We start from the raw sequence: 11,329 nt of genomic DNA on the forward strand, positions 1-11,329 counted from the left end.
TTTGAAAAACAGAGTATACTACAAATACAAGTAATCACTATGTGAAGATTCAATAGTTGTTTTTTGTAAATAAAATTCAGTGAAGTACTTAATGAGGGATTCATTTGAGAGTCTATAGGAAGAGTTATAGCGACTATTAAGTTAATATATCGATTAGCAAAGAAATTCTGTAAGTAAGTTTATTTGTAACTGTAATTTAATCATACCACTGAAAGTGAATGTAGCCTGTAGCAAACGTTATTCGTTCATTATCGTTACGTGGACTGAACTTGGCATTAATTTTTACCAAATAACCCATAAAAACCTGTCCAATGAAAGAATATGTTACAACAATAAAAATCGCTTATACTCATTTTTAGTAACTCGAGTTAATCGGTGAAATGGTAGTCTCATATTAGGACACTTTTGAAATCTTGTTGTATCATTGCTTAACACAAAATATCGTAAACTGAGAAAATTCAAAGAGAACAATTATGTTACTTATGTAATTTGACAACCAAAATCACATTCATGTTACAGACATTTTGATTAAATACTGTTATATGTATTAAATAAATTATCAGGTGAATTCAATTTACTTTTTTTTATATGGAGGATAAAACCGAATCCCTGTGGCTTGCATTTTGTCTTTTAAAGTCTTCTTCTGATGTACTTATGAGTGTAGGTAGTGACTTTTAATTATTTTTTACTTGTGTACTTTTTATCCTAGATGAATTATTGTCAAAGAAATATTAATATTTATTTAAATTTTTTCTTTTGTAGCATAGTGACCAAATTGGTAGGCGACATGCCTCAGCAATATTATGCATAAAGTTAATATCCCAGAATACCTCGCGTTCATGTCAGTCGTTGACTAGTTGGCGGTGTTAAGAGAATGAACACACATTTGAAATTATTTAGAAGTATGAATTATTGATTTTTTCTCCAATAAAACTATCCACAATTTTATAGGTTTGTTTCATATCCGGAAAATAGTGAGGTAATACCTAACTTCCTAAGGTCAGGATTGAGAATGTTCGAAAGCTGAGTTAGGCCTAATGATAAAAAAGGGATTAAAAAAAAAGTAGGCTTAGCAGGCATTAGGATACAATGAAAAGTGTACAGGTTGTAACTTGTAGTAAGTATAAGTATACTGTATGTGTGTATAGTCGTAAGAAGGGCAGTGGATCTTCAGTGAAAATCTAATACTATTAGTAATACCAATATTTATTATTAATACTAATCTTTATACTATTAGTAAAGATAGTTTACACTTTTAGTTTTACACAGAAACCATTGTTCAGCCTAAGTTGTGTGAATGTACAAAATGAATTTTATAAAATTATGGTTGAGAGTGAACTGACCTTTGAAAAACACATTTTTATTGGTTTTACAATTTTATTTTTAAATATACCAAAGAAAATGGTAGTTTTTATTCAAATTAAAAAGGAAAAAAGTAACAATTACTGTGGACGTTTTCTGTTTACAGTCTGATTATGTCTAAATATGTATGCTTCTTATTATTCTCTAGAAATAGTAGAATTAAAAAATATCTTTCTACTGAATGTTGTGCACTTTTACTTTTAGAATAGTCTGCAAAATTTTGTTTAAGCTTTGTCGATATTTGATTATAGACCCATATTCTAGGCCACATTTGGAATATTGTGTTTAGTCTTGGGATCCTTACCTTAGGAAGGACATTGAATTGTTGGAAAGGGTTCAGAGACATGTTACTAGAATGGTGCCTGGGATAGAGGGGTTGTCATAAGACAAGAGACTGAAATCTCTCAAATTGTTTTCTCTTGAAAAAATTAAAATTAGGGGGGAGGTATTTAAGATTATAAAGGGAATTGGTAGTGTTGATATATCATCTTTTTTTATATTTAACAATGAGAATAGTAGGACTAGGAGACACAAATATAAATTTTGGAAAGGTAGGAGTCATCTTCAGCTAAGAAAGTTTTATTTCTCTAACAGGGTGGTTGGCCTTTGAAATGGGTTGCCTTCAGATGTTGTAGAGGCAGTACATTTAAGTGAGATTAAGAAAAAGCTTTAAGTATATGATTGAAAGAGGCTGGGTATGAAATCTTTTTTACTTTATTTTTTGAAATAATTTTAATTTAGTCTTGAGGATGGAACAGCCAAGATAGACCAATAGGTCCCATGTTGTCCCAAAATATTATGTTATGTTATGAAGTGTTCCAGAAAATTTTATATTCTTGAGTATCACTAGTTTTTGTCCAGCAGTTAAAAAAAAATTGCAAATATGTCAAGAGGAAATCTCAGTTTGCAAAGTTCTGAAAATGTAAAACTTGCTTTGAAATATCTTTTAAAAATAAAATTCTATTTCTTGCCACTAATTGAAGCAACTCTTAAAAAATCAAGCACATGATGCAGCATTGAACTCTGAACAGCATTTGAAACACAAGTATTTATTCCCCATAGCCAGTGGATCCTTTCACTTTCAGCATAGTATCTCTTGCAAATTTTATGATATATATACCAGCAGTTCCCAACCTTTTCACTACCAAGGACCCCATGTTTTTTAAAAGATTCCATCTACCCAAAAAACTGTTTTTCTTACCAATAATTAACTTGTTTTTCCATTTTTCACTATCGATTAAAAGACATATATAACTGAGTGTGCAATTAAACAAACAGCAGAATTAAAAAACTTGCTTGTTTAATGAGATGTTATTATCTTCACGGATCCATAGGGGTCTGGGGACCACTGATATATACTAATCTTGGTGCTAGTGGCATGGACCTATGAATTCAGTCTGCATGTGTTTAGCCAATGCAATTAATTAGTTCTTTCTAGTTATGGATTATTTATTTTTGAAAGTGTGCCACATCAGCATGGAATGAAAGAGATCGTTGAAAAATAATAATAATAAAAAAACATCCTCCCCTTCACGTGGTCACTCTTTTTTTTCAGTATGCATACCTCATCTCAGTACGAATGTCATCCTACTGCTTCCAGCTTTTTCTCATGTCATTATTAAACATAACATGCTTTACAATGTTATGAAATCTATGAGATAATGTTTATAATATCAGTATCTTGAGCTGCATATTATTTCACTGTGTGACTTTCTTTTACTTTAAGGCCTAGTTGAAGTGACTTGTTTTGATGTAACCCACTAAAATATGTGAAATCTCTCCAAAAAATGCTTGAGCAAAAAATTCAAAATAATCTATAATATATGTTTAGTTTGGCTTTCAATACACCCAGGTCATCACTGAGTTACCTTAAAAGAATTTAACATAATGAATCAGGAACTAAGCTGAATTTAATTTAATTTTATAACACACGAATAAAACTGAAAAGTGAGTGTGCCAGCCTGCTTTTTCTGTAATATTGCTTGCTGTTTGAGCTAAAGTAGAATTTTGGGTTTTTTAATTTTGCTCAAGCATTTGTGGATGGTTACCTTATATTTTTGTGATGTCTTAACCAAAGGATCTAGGTGGGTTTAGCTTCATACATAGTTTTTCAAAAACCTAATCATAGATAGAATCATACTATTGTTGAAGCTACATTGATTAGCAAATTAGACTAGTGATTCTACATGTCATTTAGTTTTACTTTAGCACTTGTGTTCTGTCATCTACAGAAAATAGCACAAAGATATCAAAGGTTTTTATTTAGTTGAGTTAGATTCAAGTCTCATGTGTAAGAGTATCCAAATTTTTTTAAGGGATCATAGGATATTAAGAATAAAAAATGGTCACATGATAACAAAATGATTTATAACTAAATGACAGTGCCCTTTTTTAATTATGCCCGTCATATATATACATGTGTGTGTATGTATATGTGTGTGTGTGTGTATATATATAGGAAAAATGATGTTAGTTGTCAACTTGCCTGTCAAATGAAAACTCTAAAGAGACTACAGTACAGTTATTTCTTTATTTGAAATGCTTACTCCAACCAGTATATAATACAAAACAGTAATGCGAAATAAGTAAACCAAGTTCAGGTTAAATTGGAAAAGTGTTTTAATGATCATGAACCATTTGCAGTTCAGTTTTGCAGGTTCTTGCAATTCCTGCAAGTATCCATTGTAGCATGCATAGTAAATGAGCAGTGCCCAAAAGCAGCAAGATGGCAAGGACACACATTACTATGGTCACATTTTTTGTCCTTTTTCAAAGCATTACTGTGTTTGACATTGGCTGGTATTACTGTAGTGATTATGGGTTTCAGTACACCACTGCAGATTTTGTAACTGCATAATTATGGCTTGAGCTCAGGGTCCATAGTTAATCCATGTGTGTGACATTGTAGGTATGCTTGTTTAATCCTATTCATACAGGTCAGTCAATTTGACTGACTTTGTAATCATCAAGTAACAGTGAAACTATATACTAAAACTGAATGTAATAAGTGTATCTTCACAAATTTTGAAATTTTAGTAAACATTATAAGTCTGTTGAGTCAAAAAATCAGATGTTTTAATACAGTATTTTTTACTGAAGATTTGTCTGTGAGTTTACAAAGCTTCTACTGAGTCAGTCTGAGTGAAAGGTGATTTTTTCATACTACAATAAGAATACTTCTTTTCATGTTATAGTTTTATTTTATTTGCATAACCTCTAGAACTTTCTAAATGAATATCAAAAGTTTTTGTTGTTGTTAAAACTTTATTTTCTCTATTAACAATTATTTATTACAACAGCTTTAGCTCTCTAACCTTTTGACATCAGCTTTATTTTAGTTTTATTGTGGCACTTTGAACTATATTTGGTACTACCACAACCAGTATATTACCCAGAGGGAGATAAGTATAAAGTATCTGGTTACACCAGATGACATCTGTCTACACTATATGTTCATTAAGGAATTGAGGCTTTTTGCATTTTGCTGTATGGCTTAGTAAAACAAAATTCCTTACAGCTTGGAGCAGGGTCTTTTGTTTAAACACATCAAGTTCTGTCAGCTTATGGCCCTTGACCTCTAAAACAAAATGAACAATTGTCAGCTTTATGTATTTCAGAATATGCTATATATATTGATTATAAACATGTCCAATAGAAGTGTCAGAGAGAATACTGAGGATGTGGGAGGGGCATGTCATGTGGGTTGAACAAATATAATGGTATTTCAGTAAAGCAAGAACTTTAGAGATTGAAATTATATATTCAGGCTTGTCAATATTTATAGTATGTGTTTAATTGGTTGAACAATCCAAAGCTCTTATAAGGCAAGAGAAAAAAAAAATTATTTGTCAGTACACTACCATATCATGTGACTCATAGTTTGACATTTTTTTAACATTTCTTTTTGAAATCAAGCAGTTTGAACTTAGGTAATATTTTTATTTTAACTACATTTTGATGCAAAGTTTATTAACATACATTGATAATAAAGTAGTTTAAATTTTGAATGGAATTCTGTAAAAAACGTTGTGAAGTGCTCTTTTACTCTACTGTGTGCATAGGGTTAATATTTTAGTGTGGGATTCCATAATTGAAGAATAATGTGCAATCCTTTGGAAATTGATTGATCTGCATATGGTCATACTGCTTGATATAAATTGCATTACAAGTGAAGCCATCATGACCAAGAACACAGCAGATAAAAGTTTCTGCTTGAGAAAGTAATGTTTGGGAAAATTATTGTATGCCTGAAATCTATGTATTCTTCTGTTGAGAGTTGAGCTGACAATTCTGTGTCAAGTTTACCAGTTTTGTCATAACCAACAAGGGCATGAATAACTGATAAAAATATAACAAGTTCTGCTCCCATGAGAAACTTGTGCTCTTGAACAGGAAGTATCCATGGAGACTTTAATTCCACACAAAGTCCAGAATATTGAAGCATTTCTTGGTAATGAAAGATAGCACAGACAACATTCTGCAGTGCATTATGAGTATGCAACATTAGCTAATTATCAGCTTCATCATTTGATTGGAGAAGAAGGATGTTATCTCAGGCATTATTTTCTAGCCTAATGCACTTAAATGGTTCATCACAATGTCTGCCACCAAGATACTCAGGCACAGGAAACAAACAGAAGCAGTCTTTTTAACAGTTAAATGAAGTTTTGGCAATAGGGGCCCAGAATGTATCCATGCTGACAGGAAATGTAGCACTAGTTCCCTTGATTTTATGGAATCAGCCTTGTCACTTTGATGCCTTTCAAAAAACTCGATACTATATGTCTTCTCCAGATGAAAGATGATGGCAATTCTTAAATATGTAGCTGATATTCTTAGAAAATTTTCCCACAGGTGTGGTTATAGAAAAATTATGGATCACTGTGGCAGTATTTGAACAAGGTATTTTCTTACTAGCCTATGACTTCTCAATAAAAACCACTAGTGAAATTTAAATACTCAAACTTACACATGTGACTTATTACTGACTTTTGCATTAATCCTGTTGATCCCTTTGATAATCTGTAAACTTCAGTAAGATAGCATTTTACCCTTGTTTTCTCAGGAGAAAAGAAGTTACGACATTTTAACCTGATCAGATAACCTTTCTATTCCTGAGATCATCCTAGTAACCCTTCTCTGAACCCTTTCGAATAAGTCAATATGCTTTCTTAGATAAGGAGAACAAAAATGTTAACAGTATTTCAAGTGATGCTTAACTGGGTTTCATTTCCTCTTGATTTGTAATCAGTGTGTGTGTATAAATACACCCTAAAATTTTATTAGCTTTTCTTCTAGTAATAAGCACTGTTTTGATGTCTTTGAGTAACTTATTCACCCCAATGCCAAAATCTTTCAGTTACACAATTGAATATGTTTCCATCAATGTTAAATGTATCATACAAATTATAATAACCAAATAAGTTAATTCATAGTTAATATGTGTCAGTTAGGTAACACATATTCTTTCATCATCAAAATTTTTGCTGTGCTGGAATTACTTTTTTTCTCCTAAAACTTATGGAACTTTACAAGCTAATGTTCTAAACGGTTAAAAAAAATTATCACTTTTCTCATTGTTCATGCCCTCCAGTAACAATGTTGTGTGTTAAAGGTAGTATTTTTAGAAAAGTTAGGGATAAGTACCTCTTGTAATCAGTATGTCTGTAAACAAACCATAAAAATTATATCAGCTTTATTACTAATAACAGAACACTGCTTAAATGGGTTCAATCTGTTACAATAATTTCTAACACTGAAAGAATTAACCATTTAATAAAAAAAGGAGGATTTGTAAGGTCAGCGCCAAAAAAAATAATAGTTCATATTCAAGTAGTATCTCATTGAATTACATAGAATAGATTAATTTTTTGACACCAGTTTCATTAATGGTATCAATAGAAGATATGCTGTTATGTATAAAACAGCTTTTTGCATTTGCAAATAAGATGATTTTTAATTCATTTTACCATATTTGATCACTTGTAAGACCATTTCTTGTAGATTATGATTGTACTTGAATATTTCAACTTTTCTACAATATTTCTTGAAGCAGAAAGGAATCTATAACAAAAAAATTCAGGAATTTCTTTATATATCATGATACCAAATCAATTATTTTGATTGTTTGGATTAGTGTTTAAAAATACATATACATACAGTACTTTATGACATATCAGAATATCTAAACAATACAGATTGAAATATAGGGATCAGAGGTGAAGAAACCTATGTTAACATAATGAGGCAAAATAATTTAACACTGTAACTATAAGTGTGAATTCAGACTATTTAAGAAGTGTTTTCACAAAATTTATGGCTTTATTATTGTTGCATGTTCTGTAATGCATGAAATGAATTTCAATTCACCTATGGCATAAATACCACTGAATAATCACAATTTTATTACACATCTTAGTATATTTTTTCAGCTTATTTTTGTTGTTGAAGGTTGTAAGTTGTTAAATTTTCATTATCCTTATAAGTTTATTGTTGTTGCATAAAGTAGTTGTAAAGATATTTCAGTTTTCTAACCTGATTTCATTAAATGACCTGGATTTGGACCTGTGTATGCATTTGTGAGTTGCATCACATGTTCTTATGTTAGAAAAAGTTGTATTTAAACCTTACAGAAATCTAATTAAAATAAATATTTGTTTTATAGATATAAACAAAATCATATATCTTTTATTCAAAAAATTGTCGTTGTAGTTTTGTACCTTAAAAAATCCTAAATAATTTTAACTTTTGCTAATTGAATTTTATTGTAACAACAATACAAGCTTTTTTTTATTAAAAAACATATGACTATTTCAAATGGGATTAGAGGTCAAGTGGGTGAAAGAGAAAAAGGAACAGCTTTTAAATTTATATTTATTAACATAATGTTCAAGAACATTATAGGGAAGTATGGTGATGAACACAAGTGTCCAAAATATTTTAAGTTTTCAAAGAAAGGTTGAATATTTCAAATCAGAATGTGATTTGAATTTCAAAAATGCTAGTTTCAGAATAATATACCATTTAACTCTGAACAATTAACCACCACAAATTCAAAATAAAAAGATTGGCATTACAATCAACAAGAAAACATTTATCTTCTGTGCTGTCCTTTATAAACTCATCCCTGAGAAGAAAAACAAATTGTATATACTTTTGGTTGTTCTATGAAGTTGAAATGTAAGTAAGCCAGCTTTTAATGTGTTTTGATTTTTTTTTCTAGTATTTTACAATTTATAATAATATTTATTATACTTTTTTAAAATCTTTCTCAAAATATATATATTCCTAAAATTTGTTAATATGGTTAGAAATAGTAAGCTTATTGTGTGCTGGTGTGTCAATTAATGCAATAAATATATATATATTTTTATAGATTTGAAGTAGCTTAGTGTTGAGTAACACTGTCAAACCTGTTTCACTATGATGCAAGCATTAAGACCCAGAGACTCGCATCGAGGAAATTTAGGAGGATACCAACTCCAAGATGAAGATGATGATTCACAGCAAGTTACATCTTCAGCATTACAGGGAATCTCTCGAACAGCTGCAACACAGCAGCAGCGATTTTTTCACATGCCCAGATTTCAGACAAATTTTCAGAAGCAGCAGAACTATTTTAATGTCCAGCAGTTCAAGCAACATTTACAACAGATGCAAGGAATTGAGTTTGATGGGAAAAGACTTCGAAAAGCTGTTGCCAGAAAAACTGTAGATTATAATAGTTCTATTCTACAAGCAGTAGAGGTGAGTTGAAATGCAGGTTTTAACATTTTTAAAGATATTTCTGTAGCAAAACTTTTCTGCAGTGAATGATAGTAAGAATGATAAAGTGTTTCTTTTTATCTTATAATAGTGTATTTAGTTATGTTTGGACTGGAACTTAGGTATAAATTGATGTTATATATTAACGAATACATCAAAGATGAGAATTGTCTGACATTTGGCAGATTTCAGTCATTTCTAATGCTAAGTTAGCCATCCACCCAATTCATTAATGTCTGGTGAGAAAAATGTTGATGTGCTGGGGCTAGAGACAAGATACTTCTATTAATGGGTTTGGTTGGAGATTGACTTGGTTTGCTTTGATGTTTATGTTAAACCAAAATCAAAATGTGAGGCTCATTTTAACTGGCTGATTAATGAGCAGTTGAACTATTTTAAATCCTCTTTTGAAGCAGAAGGTATCCAAATTTCTCATGCAGCATCAGATGATCAAAAAGGATCAGTATAGAAGTAGGCTTTACATTTTTTGCCAACCACCTTAATCATGTGTGCTTTTCATCCATTTATTTATAGTGAATTAGAATAGACATTGTTCTTTCATCAGACATTGTTACAAATAAAAACATATTACAAACATCAAATTTCACAGATTCCAAAAATATTTTCAGTCTTATAAGTAATATTACCATTTTGAATCAATCCATAGAATCTGACAGTGGTTGTCCATGTGTGCCAACAAATTTGTATCATGCCTTTAGGGAGTTATTTACAAATGCTTAACTACTGTTTATTCCAAAACATATAGACCTCTGCTGACACTAATAGCTATTTCTCAATCTTCATCTTTGCCATCTAACATTGTGTTCGCTTGCTTCAGTCTTTATATACCCCACTGCCCTCAGCAATATCTAATTTGCAGAACTTTACGCTGGCCCTCACATGCCCTCTATGCAGGTACTGTATATAAGCACTGTATGCAGACAATAAAATCACTTTTTCTTGACAAAGCATGAGCATTCAGACTAACCTTTTGTGACTTACATTTTCTTTGTTTTCACTTTCTGATAATTGAGAATTCTTTGTTTCGTTATCCAGAGATATATTTCGTTAAATTTGTTTTTTGTTTTTTCCTGGGAAAAAAAAAATTGGATATGAGTTCCCGTGTAATGGTTTCAAGCAGTTATTGTTCTTTTGTCTTCTATGGTCCCTGTTGATTTCTTTTGGATCCCACTCAATGGCAAGTGTTGCCCAGTCAGGTATGCTTGTATTTAAATTCCGCACTAGCAATCTTTATATCGGTTCCTGGTTGCAATGGGCTTTGTCAAGACGAGGTGTTCCATAAGACCGTCTGGACACAATTCTGGATGGTGATATCATATTACAATATTTCTAATGGACCACTACCCATGGATTATCATGAGTGAAGGTAAAGGGGATTTTGCCAGCCCCTGCTGATCTTAGAGCTGAATCAGTCAAGATAAGTTTGCTTTTAAAAATTAGGGAACGTGGTTCACCTGTTGCACTGTCTCTGGAGACCTGTTCCTCAGGACTCCCGAACGCTTATGTTCTCTCCCTTACTTCTACTTGTGGAGCTCGGGAGTCCTTACCACTCCCAGTTCCTAGTTGCTGGGGTTGTGGACAGAGGATTTTCCTTCAGTGTTGAGTTTTCTCCACTCTCAGAGGAGAGGCCGAAAGAGACCCTCCTACCTGGGTCCCTGGAAGTTTTTCCCAGATATCGGTAGGAGCAGGACGAAACTCTGTGGGAGCCTACTCGTAAAACCATCCAGATTTGATGCTTAGCTCTCAGGTTTGGGGGGGGGGGTGCTTGGACCCTCTTTGAATGCTGTCAGGTCTTATGTTGTCCATGCAGGGGGTCCACTATCTCCTTGTAAATCTGAACACAATGTGGTCCCATCTTTGGTTCTAGGTAGGACAGTGTTCCACATCCTCTCCATAATTCCATGGTTAAGCAGAATTCTCCTTGCCCACATGGTGGGGGAGTAAAGACAACTGTTTGTAAATCCAGACTGGATGAGTTCTGGACTTTGGTGGAGTATGGCATATGGTCCTGTAAATCCAGACCTGGGATTTTGCCTTTTGGACTCTTCAGGTTGATCAGAAAGATTGTTTACTGCTTTCTTTCTTTCATAAATCTGGTGGTTTGAAGTGCATCATTCTGTGTTTACTGGTAGGGATCCTATCACAAAGATATATATATATATATATATATATATATATATCT

At 32.1% G+C, this 11,329-nt stretch overlaps 1 protein-coding gene across 4 annotated transcripts in view; it reads left to right on the top strand.

Moving 5' to 3' along the window:
* Window positions 1-838: 838 nt before the first annotated feature.
* The window catches only part of LOC106461784 (pre-mRNA 3' end processing protein WDR33-like), a 64,322-nt gene continuing 53,831 nt past the window's right edge, over window positions 839-11,329 (top strand). Inside the window, exons 1-2 of one of the 4 annotated variants that reach the window (XM_013921638.2) lie at window positions 839-1,117; window positions 8,738-9,108. In XM_013921638.2, coding sequence (XP_013777092.1) covers window positions 8,785-9,108 — 324 coding nt within the window. In that variant the 5' untranslated portion in view covers window positions 839-1,117; window positions 8,738-8,784. Of the gene's footprint in view, window positions 1,118-8,522; window positions 8,542-8,737; window positions 9,109-11,329 lie in introns of those variants that run through there. The other 3 variants (XM_022388850.1, XM_022388851.1, XM_022388852.1) reach the window with 3 other exon arrangements.

The sequence above is a fragment of the Limulus polyphemus genome, unplaced genomic scaffold (assembly GCF_000517525.1).
Source record: "Limulus polyphemus unplaced genomic scaffold, Limulus_polyphemus-2.1.2 Scaffold1031, whole genome shotgun sequence".
In the NCBI taxonomy this organism is placed as follows: domain Eukaryota; kingdom Metazoa; phylum Arthropoda; class Merostomata; order Xiphosura; family Limulidae; genus Limulus; species Limulus polyphemus.